Raw genomic sequence first — 22,406 nt, 5'->3', positions numbered from 1 at the left:
GACACAATGAAAATAAAGTATTCAGAGAGTCTACAGAGCTGGAGCATCTAAGAAGTTAGATTGTAATAGATAGCTTCAATTACTATGAAAACTATCATCTAACTCACAAGGGAGATGTGTGTGTTCTAAGAGCTGTAGACTAATCTTGCTTTAAGTTCTGATAATTGTATGTTTTTAGCTGAAAATGTTTAAAGATCTTTTGTGTGGTTTGTAAAATTTTTTAAGTACTAGCCTATGTGAAGTAAAATTCAATAAATACGAACATAAGCTGGATCATATTGATTTGTCATTGAAAATGTGTCATTTTCCAAGTTATTTTCACTTCTGTGTGCAGAAGCTTTACTGCCTATTCACATAGTATATTTATAATATTGACTATATACTAGAATATTAATTGCATATTTCTTATCTAATTACATAGTTTCAAAGAAATGTGGCAATCAGTACTAACGAAGATTTACTCTACTAGAAAAATTAATTAAACACTGCCTTCAGATAATGTAATATCATTTGTACATTTTGACTGAATATCTAATTCAGAAAGATATACAGGGAATATTTATATCAAACAAATAGGTTTTTTATCCTGAAAAAGAAAATAGAAATAAGTAATATGTCTTCAGTTTAATAATAGAAATAAGCTGCATTAAAAACTTTTCACCTACAGAAGTACTGATTCTTCATTACCAGTAATTATAGGACAATCCAAAGTATATATATTTTGGGCGGGTTTTTTTTTCTTTTTTCATATGTAATCCATATTAATAAAGTTTGCATGCAGTTACAAAAGAAACAAGCTGAATGTAAAAGATCAAAACAGTTTATTGAAAGTTTTAATAGTTTCTTGTCCAGAGAAGCACAAGTACAGACACAAGCCAAGGATGCTACTGCTTAAAAAAAAAAAAAAAAAAAAAAATCAGTTCTTCTACAACCAATTATTTCAAACTGAATTAATACACAATGCCCTAATGTTGGAGATTTTCCAAACCCACCAAACAATAGAACAAACAAACAAAAGAAACTTGAAGGATTCTGGTGGCATTGTAACATTAAGATGTCACATATATTTGTTGATATGACACTGATGTCAAAGCACTTGGCAAAGCTCTTACAGATCACGGTATAACCACTGCAGCTCCTTCTGGCTGAACTTCATGTCAGTGTTTTCCTGTCTGAACCTTCAGGTCAGTCTTGCTCTCTGTGGAGTGGTTTGCGCTCTGGAGGCAGCACTGGCTGTAGCTTCTGCCAGCGATGTGGAGGCCAGAGAATGTGAGTCGCTCGGGCATGTAGAAGTCCAAGAGAAACCTGCAACCAAAATATAAAGCAGAGATGTTACTAGATAATGCAAATAAATCAGTATATGAAAAATACAAAACACATGATGATTTCTTAGAGCAGTGGGAGAATACAAAGCAGAAGAGTGAGCACTCTCTCATGCATGTAATGAGGGGAAAAGAAAATGTCTTTAGTAAAAAATGATTTTCCTTTTTTTCAATATAACTTTCTTTTGGAACTCAAAACAGCTTGCTGAAATGCACTGTCTGTAAGAACACAGAATGGGTTCTAAGAACGTGTTTTCTCATTTTCAAGAAAAAAAGGAGCTCAAAAAAGGTGAGGCATTCTATAATCATCATAAAGCTTTTTGGTTATTAGTTATTCTGGGTCCAGAGAACAAATTTCAAGTATCTATTTTGAATAAGTTCAACAGAGTCTGTGCCTTGGATTTGAGCCATGTGTTCTAACCACACCAGGATACTGGCTTTTCTAAACATGCTGCGTTTATTATTTATCACTCTCCTTCAAAACATTTTGTCTTCAACTGAAAATGAAAATTACTGTGAATTGTAAAGATTTCCCTGAGGATGAAAATGCATTTCTCTACAGATCAAAAACTTCTGAAGTGTTAGGACTACTTACGAAACCTAATTCATATGTTTTGCAAACATGTTTTAACATCTTATTATTTATTATTGTTGACTTCACTAATTTTACTACACTAATATTTTAGTTCAATAAATCAAAATAAAATTCAATTCTGATATTGCTTATAAATGAATCAGAGATAACATAGTATAGAAAACAGAATTGCTTAGAAAATCTTAAGTAAATTATAAACAAGACACTTTTCACATATGGTATGAAAATGGCTAGACTAAGAGTAAGAATAGGACAGTCAGAATTTCAGACTGAGGTAAAACAGTCTATACTTAACACTGAAATTAAGTCTTCTTCTATGGAACTAATCTCAGTTAATTTGAAAAGCCTGCAGCATAAAATTCCGCATCTTAAATTATTTGTTTAGACTCATAAAGAAAATAGCATGTAATAAGCATCCAGCACCAAGAGAAGAGTTATAAACAGGACAAAATCATGGTTAGAAATACTGGAATGTCCGTGTCTGTGAGAAGATTGAATAATTCAGACTCCTAAACAGACGAGTGTTATAGTTCTACAGAATTAGTAATGGCATGGATTAAAAAATGCATAGGCTTTATTTGACTCTTATATCATTGTTTCTTATAAGAACAAGGAAACATCTATGATACTATCCTAAAGAATTTTTTAAGCCAACAAAAAGGAAATGCTTTTCTGTATGTGCAGCATTACATCATACTTGCATACATTATACAAGATACTGAAGTGACCAAAAAAAAATACCAAAAAATGATGATGGAAGCAATGTCCAACACAGGTAATTGACCATAAACAAACAGTATAGTCTCTATACTCCATATTAGGAGCCACCAAGGCAAAAAATGGAAACCTGCTTTATTCTTGTATTTCAATGATCTGGTATTGGCTGTTGTAAGAGCCAGGAATTAAATGGATTTCTGGTTTGAACTTGTCCTTTGATGCCTAAATTCCTATGTAAACTCAGTTCCACTCCATTTCTCATTAAAAAAAAAAAAAAAGAAAAAAAAGAAAAAGAAGTGATTTTAGTAAGCAGGTAATTCAGCATTTTATGCAAATAGACACCAAATAGGCCCCTAGGAATATCTTCAGCTAATTTTCTTGATTTAATTTCATAGGATTAATGTATATTCACCAGTCTCTCTACTACATAATCAAATCAGTGAAGCTGAAGTGGTATATATCTAATTCCATATTCTGTAGCTTGATGAAGCAGGTGCTGAATTACTTAAATATAATTTGGTTACTTAATAAACCATGATATCTAAAAGAATCTGAAGTGGATCACTGAATTGAAGTCCAGTATTGTATTTCACTTGCTTGATCCCTTGCAGGGACCACTTTTTTCCCAGATCCTTTGCAGGTTTTTTTCCCTGCATTTAAGCAAAGAACAGGCTGCTAAGTGACAACTTTTTTTCAGTAGCATTGAGCAACATTTTTTAATGTCTTGACACACTTTTGTGTAGTTTGGTTGATATTTATGGAATTCACAACATCCTTTATCCAAATTAATCCATAAAGTGGGCCACAAATATAATATTACCATGTTGGGTTTTTTCCCCTGAGCATAAAGCATGATAGCACACACATTACAGGCTGGTGCCAAAATACAAAACCACTGCAAATCCCACAGCTGCATATAAAATGTGACAGCATTAGTACAGAGGAAAAATGTAAGAATACTCCTTTCAAACACAAATAACATCTCATTTTCAAAGCTCTGTGTTTTTCTCAGTACATTGCTTGTTACTGATGTCAGCAGGCGGTCTGCAAACAGACTGAGAAAATAATAAATGAATCAAAACATGTTTTAAGTTGAGGCTGGGAATAATTTTGCCCAGAGGATTACTTCTACTGACCATCATCTACCTTGAAACTAATAAAGAAGTCTCCTTCCTATAAACATGATTTACGACATAACTAGAGTTAAAAAATAATACCAGATATTGTTGGGTGATGGAAACCTTTGCTAAATAACAAATTACACTGATACTACAGGACTTCTTTTATAATAACTTACAGGTTCACTTTAAAAGCACCTTCATGTTTGACTTCTGAAAACAACCATAATAACTTTTTTCCATTGCCTATTATTATTCTGTACTTACCAGAGCAGCCATGAATTTCACTGAGGAAGAACAGAATCATTTGCAGAGAATAACCTGCCCTTGTTAATGGATTTACCCTCATCAAGGTTAGAAATGAATGAATTCAGAATAGTGAACTAAAAGGCTACACCTTCCGTTGTAACAATGAAATACTGAGATAATCTATTAATTATCACTTCACTTATATACATTCATCTCTCTCTTAATGCAAGAAAATAAGTTTATCCCCTTGAAACGCTGTATTAACTATAAGAAAAATCAGTACTTTATACTCATAAATTCTTTGAGGAACATATTTCCTTTCCAACACAGAGATACCAGCAATTAAATAATTGGGGGTTATTTCTACATTATGACCTATTCATTATTCTTGCTGTGGCAACAACAGCCACTATATTGAATTGAATCCATATTACTGTGCCTAAGCTGAGCTGTTTAAATTTTTTTTAAATCTTTGAATATTAAGTTGAACTACTAAGAAGTCACTTCATTAACACAGCAATTTTATCTGCAAAGTAAATTTTGAAATAATAAAACTGTTTTGACACTGTTACTGTGCTAAAAGCATATTTCCTCAGTGTCTGCTTGTTATTATTATGTTAGTTGTATGGAAACTGATTAGTTTTGGCACTCTATTAGGAAAAGATAAGCCTAAGACTGATAGTGCTATCTGCGGTGATACTTACAACAATCTTGCCCATTTTGTCCTAACAGGCTTGGATAAAGCACCTTTATTAGTGTGAAGTCTTACAATAATATCACTTCCTCTTGTTCTAAAATACATCATGGAAATGGGAAAAGTAGTATTCAGACTGTACAACAGTCTGTATATATGTAGCATACAGTGGAGCACATCAAAATTTTTATGGAAATGAGAGGTATTCTGTTTGGATCTCAAGAAAAGGGAAAGTCCAAATAAGGGTGTGATCCTACGTGCTGGTTTTGGCTGGGGTAGAGTTAATTCTGCTCACCGTGGCTGGAATTAGATTGTGTTTTGGACTTGTGCTGAACACAGGATTGATAAAATACAGACTTTTTAAAATTGCTGAGCAGGGTTTACACAGACCCAAGGCCTTTTCTGCTCTTTGTACTGCCACTGCTACTGGCGAGGAGACTGGGGATGACTGAGATATTGGAAGGAGACACAGCCAGGACAGGTCACCCTAACTGACCAAAGGTTTATTCCAGACCATATGACATCATGCTCAGTATGTAAAGTTGGGAAAAGTAAGAAGAAGGGAAGGCTTGGAGTGATGGTGTTTGAGTTTTCAAGTCACCATTACATGTGATGGGGCCCAGCTCTCCCTTAGATGGCAGAGGGAAGAAGTGAACTAATTCTTTGTTTCGGTTTGCTTGTGTGCATGGTTTTTGCTTCTACCATTAAACTGTCTTTATCTCAATCCACAACTTTTCTGGCTTTTACCCTTCCAAGTCTCTCCCAGATTCTGCTGGTGGGGGAGCAAATCAGTAATTGCTGGGCTGCTGCCTGGCGTGAAACCACTACACCCCAACAAGGGTATTCTCAGCTTTCCCAGAGAATGTAAAGTCTACCCAAACAGCTACATTTAAGTACTGTAGCTCCTAGTCATGAGTTCACTTTGGTTTAGGAACATTCCCCACAGATTTTTCCTTGCTTCTTTTTTCTTTAAGTCTTCTTTATTTCGCTGTACCTTAAACAGCCAAGATTTCAAATTCTGTAACAACTCTGAAACAATGAAGAAAAACACCACTAAATATACCCTGAGAAACTGCACTGCAGAACCAAGAAATCCAAACTTAAAACTCTAGAAAAAGTTAGACTTCCTAACTTGTCAGTTTTCTATTTGGAAGTAATAACCATAGAATCATAGAACTAAAGACTACTTAGACTGACAAAGACCTCTAAAGTCATTGACTCCAACCATTAAGTCACTGTTCACCACTAAACCATATCACCACGTGTCACATTCACATGCATTTTGAACAATTCCAGACATGTAATAAGACAAAGAGACAAAACAAAAATGCAAGGTTGTTAGTAGTGCTGTATCATAGCCCTGCAATTCGGTATAGCCACTGCCACTAACAAGCCGTAGATCTTGTATTGGCTCTGCAAGGCCTCAAGAATAATTTCTCAGGATTTGTCTGAACTTACTTTTTTCGCCTGGAGTTTTGATTCAGCTTGTTTAGCTGCAAAAAAATTTCTAATGATCAGGTGACTATTGACTAATCTGTTACAGTATTGCTTATACCGCTTCTATTTCCTTATATTTGCATAATCTTGTGGTATAATCAGAGTTTTTTCATGTACATTAAAAAGTAAATAGTTTGTACAGGATGAAGAATTCGTGATTTGCAAATAATAATGAGGTATAAAGGACTCTACCCATGGTATAATGAAAACAGACTGAAAAAACCTAGCAATGGTCATTTAAAAGAAAAACAAACTGACTGTCAAAAAGGTTTTAAGGTGAGCAAAGAGGAAAAAAAACAGTGTAAAAAACAAAGTATAAGGAAAAAAAGCTAGAAAATGAGCTAAATTAGTGGAAATTGAGACAGAAAAAATCATTGATATCAAAATTCTCCTAATGAAGAATTCAGGGTGCCAGGAACCCATGAAAGGTCTTTTTGAGGTGGGTGGGTACTGACAACCTTGGGATTCAAAGGGGCAGCATGACCACTGAGATAAAAATAGATATTTGAAAGTGGTTGTGTGACATTTTTAAACTGTTTTAATGAGACTTGTGTATTAATTTAATAATTTGTAGTGCAAAGGGTACTATCATTCTCTGAACTAATTCTATTAAGATGGTAAAATACTATAAAGTGTTGTGATTTTAATGCAGCTGTGACTCAGTGGCTTGTCATATCAAGGAATTTTCCTGGCTTGCTCACAACAAAGTTTTGAATGTAACATGATGTTACTTTTAATTTTCTGAGGCTACATAAATTCTCATTAAGTGCTGCAAAGTAAAGAAAAGCTATCTTTCTTTTCCTCACTTGATAATTCTTTTCATGTTTTTCTGAAACCAAAATGCTGATTTTGATGAAATGTTAATAAACATATTTCACTATTTCTTCCATTAAAAAACCTCCAAAACAATCAAAATTAGAAAATTAAATGGACTGTTTCATGATTTCCTCACTATGTATTTTGACTTATGGGGACTGTGACTGAAATTTTAGTTATTTCAATAAAAACATAAAAAATACGTGAAGCACTTACATCTTTGTAACAGATGATGTAATAATCGCATTTCAAAGTGTAAAATTAGAAATCTTGGAATATCTAGATCAGTCACAGAAGATAAAAGTAAACAAAGATAATATGAAGAAAATAATAAAGCACAGCAATAACCCTTAACATTGAGTCAAACACAAAAATCCTCTCTGAGGGTGTACTAGAAAAAGTACTTGGGTATGAATATACTTCTTAAGAAAAAAGATGATCTTGTTTCATCATATTTCAGCCTAGCAAATAGTCAATACTCCTGTCTTCTGGTCTCATTAATAAATGTTTAAATTGTGCAAATCCCCTAAAATACCACTGGAAGAGAACAATAATAGCTATCCAACAAACTAGAAATAGAACTAAACTACAAGTATCACACTACCTGTGTACTTGAGAAATTTCATCATCAGTGACAAAACTACAGTTTAAAAGGCCAGTGTCTGGTTTTGTAGTCTCTTTTACTTTAGTCTTTTATATTCTAGCAATATTGCACAAGTCTATCAAATGTCATGGCCAATGATGAACGTTCAAAGACAAAAATAATTAGATTTTCTCAAACCAAAAGAAGATAAAGCAATAGAAACAATCACAGTGTTTCAAATTATGTTTTTCATTCTCTGATGTAATATATTCTCATATTTTTTCCTTCATGCGCAGGTTAGTTAAGAAGCTTTATACATAACCTTTCACATGGCACCATGGAACATCAGCTGTATACAAAATCTTCTGATTCGTGACACAAACTCATTGCGGGTGATCAAGAGTAATTCTGAAGCAGCAGAGGTCTATTCAGACTATATTTTGCTGGCTGGATACTTGCCAGTTCTGAGAGAGGCTCTGAAAGGTGCCAATACACATAAGAGGAAAAATCCGCTAATATGGCAAAACCCTGAGTGATTTAGAGATGGCCCCATTAGAGCAGGCATAGAGTTTCAATAAATTTTTCAAGATCTAGTAGTTCACTACCCATATGCTATCAGCCACTCAGCTGCAGTTTAATGATACTGATATTTTTAAAGACTGGGAATGGCAAATTTGCATGGATGTTGAAAACTGTGTAAAGGGATGAGGCTAATGAAAAAGGTGAGAAGTTCAAGAATTTTCAGTCCTCAAAATCAAAAGAAATCCTTAAGATATAAACACTTATGCAACTACACAGTGTTTCAGCTATAACCCTGACAAAAATATAAAGCCCAGAACAGCTTTCTGTGTCAAATTAGATTGCATGTTTTTAAGAAAGGTTGTGGCACTGGGTTTTGATATTAGATGGTAGCTGTAAAATGGTCTCACAGAGAATTGTCCCAGTAAATTAATCTCTCAAGAAAATCCATACTTTAATAGAAAGTAAACATGATTGCTATTACATTTCATCTTTTGTACATGGTTGAACCTTGAAACAAGTACTATCAAGTGCAATAGTAGGAAAAGAGCTCAATAAAAATAAAATCCTGTGGATTAGAGTAAAATCCCAGAGAAACCACTTCCTCTAGTAGAAATATCTGCGATAACGAACAGTGACAGAAGAAATAATTATCCTTCACCTCCTTCTTTTATGAATCCAAGAATAACACAAATATTAGAATCAATAAATTATTTTGTAAATGAACCAATACCAGAATAGGTGTTCTTTAACTTATATCAGGTCACTGAAGCTGGCAAGTAACAAGGTGCCAATTAGTTCATGAATACAAAAAGTGATAGATTCCTTCTAATACTTAGCAAAGTGCCAGCATATTCATCGTTCTTTCTTCTTGTAGCTGAAGAAATCAGACCTAATGGAGCCACACAGATCCAGTGACAAAGAAAAGAATTCAGCCCATCAATTTTGTTACTAAGTGTTCCATTACAGTTCCATTAGTTTGATAGCTGAAACAGCAGCTCCAGATACAGACAAAACATCCCATATGTGTTTTCTTTCACAGAGATAGTATATAATCAATAAAGAGCTGTATTAGTTATCAAATTCAGAAGTGCTCATTTAGGAAGAAAATATATTTTTAAAATCTGAAAATATATAAATGGCAATTATTTTATTTTAAGAAAGTCTTAAACAGTGAAAATGTACACTTAAAAATTATGAACATATCATATATATGCACAGACAAAATCACAAAAAATCATGTACAAGAGAAAAATGTATTTCAAATGCAGTGGTTGATTCCCAGAATTAATAAAATTCCCAGAATAAATAAAATGTTAGCACAGAATACCTGTGTGACGTTACTGTAACAATTGTGACTGCACCCATCCAACACGGTTCTGCAATTTAAGCTATTCATATAAGAAGAGGTGAGCACTGCATTGTAATGATAACCCAGGTTATTGATTGAATTGAAAAAATGTACTAAATATCAAAGTGACTGGATTGCACTCTTATTTTTCTATCATGTCTACATGCTTATATAAACCTAAAGTTACCAAAAAGGAAAAGGAAGGAAAAGGTCACTGAAAATAGAATATATTTCACATATGAGATTTCTTTAAAGTTAAATGTGCAGAAAAAGACTAGCTAACATTAAACCGTAATTGAAATTCAAAGAAGTAGTGCAGATTTAAAGGAATTCAGTATAAAGTAGTGCATCACTTATTCATCTCTTAAAGAAATCAACTGTCAATGCCATTGCCTAAATTAAATACAGCAACATGTTTAGCACAAGAATTACATGAACTGAATTCTATTTCAATGCCTTTTCTTGGAATTGCCATGGATATATTACTGAAAAGGCCACTATAGCTAATCAACTTCACTCCTTCACAGGCTTTTCTGTGTTTTCTGTTCTCTAAAGACATATTTTTACAGTAGAGGTTAGCATATAACACAGCACTACTATTCTTTTTTCCTCAGTAAGTATAGCAGTCTTAGCAAATACGCTTTCTTCCTGTTTATGATTAACAGAGCCATTATGCTAAAAAGGCCTACAAAAGGATTTATAAACTAATCTATCATTTATTTTAGATTTTTAGTAATGAAAATGGTAAAAGAATTCGCTTAGTGCACAGTATGATGTGCTTTGCATGCTGCATATACATACAAATCATTTAATAGTTAAAAGCTTTTAATATTTCACTTGATGATCCACAAAGTTCCTGACTAAATAGGATTGTCACTAAGTCATGTAAGTCAACAGAAAAACAAAATGTACTAGCAGCTCTCATGAAAGAGGCACACATAAAAAAGCCATCATACATTTGCAATTCAATATTTTAAGAATTGATAAATCAAGTGTCAGGAAGAAAAGAATTATTAAAACACATTTATTATCTTCACCTAGAAAATATTAGCTAATTCCAAAATCTATGCATATTAATTATTTAGGAATGCATAAAAGACTTCAATGTGAATTCCTGTTCAGTAACGTATTGTATCAGTGCCGACAGTCAGAACAATGTCAGGCTTAGTGACATTTTTCAGCTTACAACACTGGTATTGATTATGTGCATTGTCTTTCTTCACTGGACAATTAGGACACTAAACAGAACTGCTGTACATTACAAATTAAGTTGATTTCCAATATGGTGCCATTGCATGTCATTAATTCTGTTTCAGCCTGGAGCTTTGGCAAACACAGTGGTACAGTGGAAGGCATTCGAGCACAGGAGTGACCGGGCGGCCCCAAGGGCTCACACACTACCCAGGGACTCAACTCCTCTTCTTACTACACTGCTCCTCCACAGACACTCATCCTCACAGCCTGGTCCTCAAATAGAGGACCATGCATTCCACTCTATTTCCCCTCCTCGGCAGTCCTCTGTGCTTCCAGGAGAACCAAATTCTGCATCCTGGCACTGCTCTGGCCACCCTGATTTTCTGTGTGATATGGGCAAGAGCCCTGGTGTGCTCCTGCTCTGCTTCCACCGCACACTCACAGATAAATCAGGCTCTAATGATGAGCAGCTAGTATTCAAAGCTGAGCAAACAAGCTAAGATGACAAGTGAAATTCTACCAAATTTATGTGGAAATGCACAACAGTGCCAGGAATCATAGGCATGCAAGCTGGGAGAGAAGACATTTCAGACTCAGTCAGGAGAACTAAAAAAGAAGGGTATGAGTCCTACTGTAGAAGGAAGCAGTAGGCTTTAATTTCTAGATGCACCCAAATTCTTCTTCAAGACAAGTGATGTGAAGCCCCCCCACATACTAGTTTGCAGCTAATTTCTATTCTTCATGTATTTTCTAAAAGCTCAGAAAAGTACACGATCTCCTGGATCAAAAATTATGTGATTTATGAACTTAGAGAAGTACCAAAACTATATAATGTCATGGAGAACATCTTATCCCACTGATGTCTCTTCTGTCTGTAGGAGTAGCTCCAGCCTGAACAGCCCTTTTACTGAGGACAGCATTGGGAGTATCTGGGGAAGTTCATTATTTTAAATTTTCCTTTGCAGACATGTTACAGTAATTATCAAAAGCTGAGGGAAGAAAGAAAGGCCAGCAGTAGCCAGAAACATTAATTTAAGGGAATTGGTGAAAAATTACCTCTTAATTAAAACAAAATGGTACAAGACCTTATGATATGATAACTGTTACTGGGAAAAGTAAGCCTTTTCTAAAGCTAATTTGCTAAGAGATTTTCAGCAACAATAACTTGTACAGCAAACACATCCGTCAGCTGGCTCAGAGCTTCTGTGGTTTTTATTACATCTTTTAGATTTAGTCTGATACAAATGAATTTGTTGCAATACTCTTCATAAAATAATTTTTGTTTCTTCTTACTTTAAAAAGATGACTGTTCAATAGACTATTCCACTTAACTAAATATTTCAAAATATCCTACTGTGAGGCCTGCCTATATTTTCTTTCAAAATGGCGACAGAAACAGTGTGACTTACAGAAAACATGCTGTTGGCAATGTGAGCTATGAAAAGCAGTGGGGAGTAAATATTCAGTGAGCAGTTAAGATATCAAAATGTCATTAAATAGCTGCATGATACGTTATTAAAATTGCAAAAGACTTTTTAATAGAGCTTTTTGTGTGAGGATGACTAGAGCTCATCTAAATTGGTAAATTTCATGAAGATAGTTCTGTATACGTAATCTCCCCAAGTTGATTTACTGGGAAAAAACCCCACAGAAATACTTCAAATATATATAAATATTTTTTCTCTTCCTTAAAGCCATAACAATAGCTATGATTTTAAGAATAACAAATACTTTCTCTCTTTTCTTTATCTGATTTATTCTGTATTTTTGTTAAAACTGTGGAGAAGAAGATTAAATTTACTATACCCAGCCTTTACTTCACTCAAAAAAAAAAAGTCTTGAAAGCATTAATACTTTTCTCATTCAATCTTACTCTTATTTAGCATTCTGTGTTTACATAATTCTGTGACATTTGTCAAAATAGATGGCTTCTTTGTATAGTTTAAATCATATAGCTATCCTTTCACATCATAATGAAATTTGATTAAATAATTGACACTATGTACCTATGAACGTATTTTCTCCAGCCTACACAACTAATCCTCTTCAACTTTTTCTTTAGTTCACTCCTGATTAGCTTAGGATAATGGCATAAGAGGTTTTGCAGAGAAAAAAAAAGTTTCACAAAAATAAATCAGAAATATAACAAGATACACGTCCTTATCAAGATATAACATTTATCAAATACTGTTGCAATTCTTTCTTGGAATCCTGAGTGTACAAGGACTGCATATCTTACATGTGAGATGACAGTTTAGTTCTCCACAGAGAAGTCCCTCAGCGAGGGAACAGTGCTTATGGAGAAGCCAAATTTATAGAGCAGTGACATGACAGATCACGTCTCGAAGCCTGGCTTGTGCACCAGCAGCCCCAGCAGACTCACCCAGAGGAGGGGCAGGGGACCAGCAGTCAGGTCCCTTTAGGTATGGGGACATCAGAAAAACAAAGAAGAATGGGAGAAGCCCATATATGAGTTCCCTGACCATGATATTCGAGGTTCAGTTAATTGGCCCAAAGAGAGGTACAGCCCTCTGCTGTTTAAGATGTACCAGGAAACCTCTACTGGCCACTCTGCCTCCTCATTCAGAAGGACAGAGGCTTCTTCAAAGTCCTGTGCTATACGTTCACAAGGCACATCAAATTTGTGTAAGATTCACTAGGACAGAGGAAAAACAGCTTTGTAAACAACTGGAGTTCTCCCATGGCTCTCTTCAAGACTTTTGGTACTCTTCTTGGCACACACGAATTACTTTTTTCTGTTTTACCCTGGAGCTCTAGCCTCCTTGGATGTGTCCTTCCAAAACCAAATAACTTAGTCACAGGGTGCACCATTTCAAAATAAAGGAAAAGGTTCCTTCATCTTTAGCCAATACAATAAGTTGTTGTGGCTGGAGGCCAGGTGCCCACCAAAGCTGCTTTATCACTCCCTTCTTTAGCTAGTCAGAGGAAAGAAAATGTAACAAGAGGCTGGTGGTTGAGTATAAGGACAAGGATACACCACCCACCAGATACCATCATTAGCAAAACAGACTTGACTTGAGGAAATTAATTTAATTCCAGTCAAATCAGGGAAGGGAATTGAGAAATAAAAACAAAACTTAAAAGTACCTTTTCCCTTCTCCTTCCTTCTTCCCCGGTTCAACTTTGCTCCTAACTTTTCTCTCTCCTCCCTCCACAGCACTGCAGGACTGGGAATGGGGCTACGGTCAGTTCATCACACATTGGCTCTGCTGCTCCTTCCTGCTCAAGAGGAAAACTTCTCACACCCTTACCCTGCTCCAGTGTGTGTCCCTCCCAGGGAAGACAATCCTCCAAGAACCTTTCCAAAGTGAGACAGGTCTATTTTGGAGCTGACTGGCATTGGCTCTGTTGGACACAGGGGAAGCTTCAAGCACACACAGCTTCTCACAGAAGCTGCAGAGTCCTGTCACTGCCCCCCAGTCACTGCAAAACCTGGCCACACAAACCCAATAGCTGTGGTTTACCATCAAGATTTATATTTATCTCAAGGAGAAACTAAAACTTGTCCTAAGCTCTACATGATAGGCAAGAAAGTAGTGAAGACTAATGAATTCAGTTCTCTGCATATGTAATAAAATATTCTCTCCATGTCATAATCAAGCCATAGTTCAGCAAAGCATGTGCTGAACTTTAAATATTCATATAATACACTTGAGGACATTATTAAAATTAAGTAAAATAAAATAAAATGAAAAAATTTCCAGGGAGCTCATGATCTAGATTTATTAACTCTTTAAATGACTCAATTTTTCAGATTATACATAGCTATTAAGCTATTTTAGCAAGATATAACCACACAAGACTGCCAGGTCATCAGTACAGGAAAAGGATTAGCACATTTAGGATTTGAAAGATATACATGTTAAAACTTAACACCACTAAAACTAATTTTTTAAGTGGAGCTCTTTAACTTCCAGTTAGAAAATCAATGTGATTAAAATTCCTTTTAAGTGCTTACCTTTCTAAGAAAATCACAGACAAATATGCTACAAATCCAATGCTTTGCATCTCAACATTTTGGGGGACAAAAATCACATTTTTGTCAGCAGCAGACTGTGTAGCCATCACCAGTGCTACAATGTCTGAAGATCCAAGTCTCTCAAATTAGCTGAGGAGACAGCAGCAGTAAAATCCCAGACAGCACAATCTGATACATTTTCATCAGTCTGCTGTGGAGAAAATATATTCCTGTATGTTTACTGAGCATTTTTTTCTGCTTCAGGATCTTAGCATTCAAAGCAGATTAAAAAAAAATGCCCCATATTTTAATGAGATCATTATTAATAGTTCATCTTCTTGCTTGCTAGAGTACTAAATTTCCATGAGCTGTAGGCAAAGGCAACGTGAAGATGGCTATTACAGTTGCTTTGCAATGGATTCTGGCAACCTCCCCACAGCATCTTTGTTCACCCATGACTACACAGCTTAAGCAACCCAGTCTGAGCTTGGTAAGGACTCTACATTCTTATTTCCAAAACATTTTGTGTATTTTCTTGTTCAGTGAATCTAATGCATGTTTTTCTTAAACAGGCAAACCACCAAACCTACAAAAAGAACCAAAAAAAGGCTCCCATGCTTGCTTTACTCTAACTTTCTCACAGTGACCTAAGTTTTCATGCAGTCCAGAGCCACACAAAGGCAGAAGTGAACCAGAAGTTGCCTTGACCTCAGAAGTCTGGTGGTATGCACTATTAGCCCATTGGAAGAAAGAATCAGTCTTAAACTGGAGTCAGCCACACTGTGTGCTTGTAGACTGGAGGATGTGATCCTAAGCATGAGTGAAATACATTGGTCAAAATCATGATTTTCTAAATGGAGAAAGTAGGGAGATGTAAATTAGTAGCTAATGATAAGGTAAAGTGTAGTTTATATCAAATGTTGACACATGCAGGGCCAGATTCTTAAGAGAGCTAGACTTAAAAAAAAAGAGGAAAATTAAAAAAAAAAATAGGAAGACGTAAATAGTGTCTAGAGCCTTTTAACAGGAATCTAGAGATGCATGAACAACCCACATCCTGAAATTAGAACACTTCCTTCCGAAACATCAGAAATCATATAAAATCAGTATTAGTTGCAACTGGAAAACATTCCCAGTTAATACTAACACATTAAATAAGAAACCAAGAGCTTCAAACTTATACTGAACAAGATTAACCTTGAGCATCCATGGCAACAGCAGAGTCCAGTGCAGTGCCTGCTGTGTTCTGCAGCAAGGCAGCTTTCTCTTCAATCTCAAAATACTACCTTATATCATTTTTCTTCATAGTCTCTGCAAGAACTCAGCTGAAATTAATTCCCTGATAGTCCAAAGCCCTTTAGTACACATTTATGTAAGGTACTTCTTATGTACAGATTTTATCTGGATAGACTCCTGATACTTTCCTCCCTCATAAGTCCAGCCACAACTCCTGAGTAACCTCTCCCATGGTGTCATTCTGGCAGGCTTTTAATCTTTCCCATGTGTGTGCCAGCTGGACTCAATTATATATCTGCAAGGCTTCCTAGTTGCTGGCTGGTAGCATTCCCCAGGCATAAGAAACCAGCATCCTTCACCCATGGCTGTGCAGACCAGGACCCAGCTCCAGTTCCCAGCCTCTCTGTTGCCTCACTCCATTATACAATGCCAAGGGAATCCACCAGAAATCCCTAAATGCTGTTTTGTGAGGAGGGCTGGAGAGCAAGGCATAATCACAAGCAAAATGTGGATGACAACGAATACAGAAACAATTTCTAAGACAAATTAATTTCCAAGTTCAGCCAAAAGGTAAATTCTCCAACAAAAAAGCTAAATCCCATGGCATCTGAACAAATACCAAATTGTCTGACTACAGAACATGACCTTAGATTAGGCTTTAATTGAGATAAATGGGACATAGCCTCTCTTGTTTTTTTTAAACATCATCTAGAATCAGGGAAGCCATCTCACCTATCTGATTGCAAATGGTTAATGGTCATCTTTGCAATAATAAAGAGTTAGGCTTTTTAAAGAGAACTTGATATTCTCCTCTAAAGAAAGGTAAAATAAACATGAAATTTTTACAATACATATTTTATGTGTTACAGCTGCTATTCAGAAAACATAGCAAAAAATAGAAAATAATAAAAGCAGTTTATTGACATAGATAATATTTCAGCTGGCCTCAGTTTTTAGCTTTAGCTATTAAAAAAAACCCCAACATTTCAATGCTTTTTTGGCTTTCAAATGCTGAGGTTATAAGATCTGATTCAATCTACATTCCAAATCTGATAAGTAAAACCCATTCCTTACAACTCTATGTTTATTTAAAGGTTTTGCTAGCATGCAACATGGCATTGCTATCAACACTTTTTAATCCCTAATATTCATTTCTGACAACGCTAAACCAAGCCCTCAAGCTAATGAAAATGCTAGAGAGATAGTTCTTCAAAATATACATACACAGACATTGAGACATTCTTTTTCAAATCAACAACTTTCTGAAAGATGTGACAATCAAAAGGTGAGACAATCAAAGAGTCTCTACTTACCATCCTTTAGTACTTTATACATACTCATTTACGTAATAGAGAATAGAATTTACAAAACACATAAAAAATGCTCCTTTTCTTGAGCACCATAGACATGAAGCTACTAAGAAAAAGATGTCAGAATCTTTATTAATTCAAATTGCATTTTACTTTAACAAATTTATTGCTCCTACAGAAACAAGGTTGAGCCTATCTGATGATTATAATTTTAGATTTCTTACTTAGGACTATGTCAAAATTAATTCTTATTTAATGAGGTTTTTGAAAAGAGTTTAAAATAGCAAAATTCTGAAACATGCTCATTAGAACTATTTGTAAGTAATTAAAAATGATAGCTCTTAAATAACTTGTGATTGGATCCTAAAGCCATGTCAGAAATAGTGCTCAGATGACAGCCTGTCACATAAATTTATGCTTGATACATGAGCCCTGTTGATCACTAAATAGCAAAAAATTTATTATTCTCTTGCAAAAAAATGAAGTTAAAATTTCTGTTTTCGCAATTACTTTTTCCTTCCTTTTCTCTCCTATATTGTGACACCAAGGTCATTGACATTATCTTGCTAAACACTAGAAAATCATTAATTACTTAGTCTGCATCCACCAACTTTTCCACTATCAAATGCCACTGTTACAATGCAAAAGAGACATTAATTGAACAGAAAAGGTAACCAACTGCTCATGAAAATGTAATTTTTCTGTTTGACAGGGACACTAACATGATGAGCTATGGCATTTTTGTGTAAAATCCTTTTTGGATTTGGAGTGTGTCACATTCTATCACTCAGGAGTCAACCTTCTGCTCATGACATTGCACCCATAGGGAAAGCTTGGGTGTGAGTTTTTGTTTTGTTTGCTATTTTGAGAGTATGGCAAGGAATTACAGTAAAGATTCTGAAAACATCTCAGCCTTCAAAGTGCAGTATAAAAACTGTCTTAAAAAAGATATTCTTAAATATGAAGTGCCCTTTATTTTTCATAAATAAGAGAGTTGAAGTGCAGAGTGTTTGAAAATGTGTTGGCCAACAAAAACATCAAAATCATTTTTGCTAACAGTATTTCTTTGCTATTCTACAGAAAACCAGTTAGATGGTAATAAAATAAATTCAAAGTCAAATTAAAAGTATGAGTTTTGTTTTATTCAACAAACCAGGATCAGTGATAGAAGTTAAACCTAGATTTTTTTTTTTTTTTTGAAATTTCTTGATTGTGATAATAATGTTTAAGGCTTTTAAAGGGATTATTTCTCAGTTCATTGTTTTTTCCTAAAGTAAACAAACCTGCCCAGGACTAATTATGTATATATTTATGTATATGTATATGTATATGTATATGTATATGTATATGTATATGTATGTATTTGTGTGTGTATTTATTTTCTTTTTAAATAATGATACATGTTGCATATAAAAAGCCACAGACAACTGTGAATTTATTAATGTCTTATTTTCAAGTATAATTTGAACATTGGCTGGAGCCTGGAACCTGTCCTCAAACTGAGAACTTAAAAGCTTGTTGCCATAATTTGAGAGAACTCTTTCTGTAAACCAGGGTTATTGCTCATGTATAAGGACACCTGAGTCAGACCCTAAAATTTATTTAATTTCCTCTGCAAAATGAGAGATTAAAAAAAAAAAAAAGATTTATAGAAGACTTTAAACATGGATGTCAAACTTCACCTCTTGAATCTTACAGGTTTCAAATATTAATTTATAAAACAATGTGAGCAACAAGTCTTAAAAGTACTATTATTCTGATATAAATAGATGACAGTCCAGTATTGCACTATACTTTGCTTTTGATGAGGACTATTATTTCCAACAGTCATAATATGTAACAATGCCACAGCTTGTCAAGACTTATCTGAAAAACATGAAAGTGTGCAAGAAATACATAGATTTTTGAATGTCGCTATTACACAGGCACTGTTTTTCATGGTAATTACTGAAGCACTTTTGTAAACTCACTCCTATTCACAGGGGGGAAAAAAAGAGAAAAAATATTTAGAGAAATTCTATGTTTTCCAAGGGACAAAACTCAAACCAAACCTCAAATATTTTGTTTTCTATTACAGAATTGTGAATACTACTAAAAAAATCTTGTTTATCTAACAGAACTAAGCATTATGCAAGGAGGAACACCTGCTCCCTCCAAAATTTCTGAATCTCATGTCCATTTATGTAAGACAAGATACAAACAGTGAGCAGGAAATTGCCTCACAGGCATTACACTCAGACAGCTATTAGAATATAGTGCAGACTACTGTAAAATTTACAGGACTGACACAGAGCTTATTAGATTTAAGGGATATAATTGCATTTGATTCAACAGACATTGGATTTAACCTCACTGGTATGTTCCAATGCCTACTGGAGCACATGGACAAATACCCACAAAAGGAATCATATGCAGACCCTTATTCAGAGCTCTTTGAGAGGATGAAGTAATGGATTCAAAGATTTTTAGCACTATCATCCTTGGCTTATCCTGTTGCATTTTTCCTAATTCAAGGATATTTGTCCTTACATAGGAGAAGCTCCCTAGCCAACACCAGAGAATGATCTCAATTCCTCTGTATTTGGAATACAGGTTGCAATCTTGCCTTCTTTAGAGAGATTTCCTGCACAAACATCACTCTGGCCCAAAAAGACGTTATTACATGCAGGAGGAATAATAAATGAAATACCTTAGGTGTTTTGATATCCCTAAACTAACTACATGTACTAGAATGAGGCATCAGAAAAAAATTGATTCAAGTTGGCAATTAATACTTCATGCTGAAGTGCTCTGATACCCAAAACAGGGAGACAAAAGTGAGAGGTTACTTAATACTGTTAAGGTATTAACCTTATTTGGAGAAGTCTAAAATGCATATTAAAGTCATTAAATTAAAGCTATTAGATTGAGTTTGAGAAAACATTTAGGTCTAAGACCTGAGGTTAAATGAAGACCGATTGAGTTGTTTGTTTACTAGATCTTCTCTCAACATTCTCCTGAAATCCCATGAGATATTCAGCAAATTTGGATTCTCTCATCTAAATCAATAGCCTAAAATTAAAATCATGCTAAGCTCTGTAGACAACCAGTGGAAAGAGAGGACCTTGATGTTGTGATCTAGACCAGTAGTAAACTATGTTAGCTTTCCCCATTTCTCTCCCTTGACTTTAGAGGGAAGCTAGGCAACTGTGCTATTAATTTGGGTGTCACTGCTCAGGGGTTATGATTAGATTAAAAGAATCTGGGCTTCTACATTGACTTAAAAATCATGTAATGTTCTCCATTAAAATCTATTTGTTCAAAAGATATCTTCAAAATAAATGCAAGACATCATCTGATGCTAAATTAGCTTTCTAAATTGCTTGCTACTAGATTTAGAGAGGACAACAGATAAGCTCCCGTCACTGGCCTAGAACCTGCATACACTAACTGATACCGCATTTCCCAGTTTAACAAATAATTTGTGGGTTTTTTTCTCCCTCAGATAATTGCCTGAAGTCCTTCTTTTTATACTACAATGCTAAAGGAGAGCAGTAATAACTGCAGGTCGATTACTGAGCATAGGTTACAGGGTTTAAAATCTTAGTGACCTTGAGTGGAATAAGGTTCCAAATGAAATTTGTTAAATACCATTGTGTTACGTGACAACTCTGGGAGTCAGGGAATAAGAGAACAGTAGAGCCAAAGTCCCTTGGGACACTCTGGTAAAATGTAGCAAAACCTGTCTAAATAACACATTTGTTATATCTAGTTTTGTTGCTTTAAAATGGTTTGCTCAGGAAGCTGCTAAGCTCAGAGGAAGAAATCACCTCACCTCAGCCATCACAAAGGCATTGTTGTACACCGCCTCTGTTCTAACCATGGCAACAAACTGCCGCAAAAAAAAAAAAAAAAAAAAAAAAAAAAAAAAAAAAAAAAATTAATTAAAAATCAGTGATGCAAAACTAGATTAAAAATACTAATTTCAGAATTAAAGCACAACACATTAAACCCAAAGATTTCTTGGCTAGGATTTAATCACACAATTTTTTCTTTTTAAAAATTCTCAATTTAACCTCGGGTTTTCTTTTTTAGATTCCACTTCCAGTGCAGTAGATATACCATGTTTACTCTGTGGGCTACATTTGAAATGAGTCAGTCACTCTATACTACTCACAGTTGAAAGAACTTCATCTAAAAGTACCTTAAGATTGAATCTTTTGTGTGAAGCCTGAGCAATCTGCAGCCAGTGAAGAATAAAAATATATTGAGGACTCACTGCCAGAGATGCAATCGTGAGATGCAGAAATAATTGCTAGAAAATATCAGAAGCTGGTGTGCTAGTGAAAGTTTGAGTTTTGTCTGCTTTTAGATGATTCTGTGTATCCAGCCTACATGCTTACTTTGCTGTCCAGAGTGCATGAATACTGAAAGAAGTATCATATACAAAATTCATCAAGAACTGTTCCAACATAAAAATAGCTGAGTTTTAACAAAAAACTCAGGACTAAAAATGGTCTGTTTTAATTTCATTTTTAAGTACAAGATAAAGTCACTGTCTGGTTCTTAGATGACAATCGAGCCTAGTTTTACCCCTGACTAATTAACATGCAATGCTTCTAGTCATTTATGGTTATAAATATTATATAAGTTTCTATTAAGATAACAGGGATTATAGGTTTAATTTTTCACAATTTTTCAAATAAATTTGAGGTTTCTATTTTTAGTCTGAAAGAGAAGAAAAAGAAAGTTATACTGAATGATTTGTTTCTGCAGGTGGTTGATGAATACTTTCTCCGAAAAGCAGTATCTCTGAGATAATTTTCTTGCATTTTATACTTTTCTATGAATTATAGAAGAATCCACACTGGCTCCCTATGTTATTTTGCAAGAGTCACTATTCTTTTTAGAAGCAGACTGAAGTAAGGAAAATTGAATCATCCAAGCAGTCACTTGGTGCCATCACAGACTTGACAAAGGTAAAAAGGAAAGTCAACCTGAAAAATATTTTGAGAGATAAGGCAGGTTAAAAATAATGAGGTCACTATTTCTATGAAAATAATAACAATGATCAAGCAGATCAACAGAGACTTTTACTGATAACTGGAACAAATGAAGTTCCTAGAACATTGTAGCCTTTCCAGCTAAAGATCAAAGAATGTTATGTGTTTACTATTCTTGTATTAAGTCAATAACATACCCTAAAACTCACCCCCCTTTCCCAAAATAATTTTTAAAAAAAAAAAT

The 22,406-nt window shown here is 34.7% G+C and overlaps 1 protein-coding gene across 2 annotated transcripts in view; it reads right to left on the bottom strand.

Annotated features, from left to right (window-relative positions):
* Positions 1 to 810: 810 nt before the first annotated feature.
* The window catches only part of IMMP2L (inner mitochondrial membrane peptidase subunit 2), a 410,658-nt gene continuing 389,062 nt past the window's right edge, over positions 811 to 22,406 (bottom strand). For both annotated transcript variants that reach the window (XM_066183075.1, XM_066183074.1), the window contains exon 6: positions 811 to 1,305. In XM_066183075.1, coding sequence (XP_066039172.1) covers positions 1,186 to 1,305 — 120 coding nt within the window. In that variant the 3' untranslated portion in view covers positions 811 to 1,185. The remainder of the gene's footprint in view (positions 1,306 to 22,406) is intronic.

This window comes from Chamaea fasciata, unplaced genomic scaffold (assembly GCF_029207755.1).
Source record: "Chamaea fasciata isolate MVZ Bird 193981 ecotype frontalis unplaced genomic scaffold, bChaFas1.0.hap1 SCAF_5, whole genome shotgun sequence".
NCBI classification, from domain to species: domain Eukaryota; kingdom Metazoa; phylum Chordata; class Aves; order Passeriformes; family Sylviidae; genus Chamaea; species Chamaea fasciata.
The sequence above is the reverse complement of the archived record's forward strand: the minus strand, read 5'-3'. Positions and strand labels throughout refer to the sequence as shown.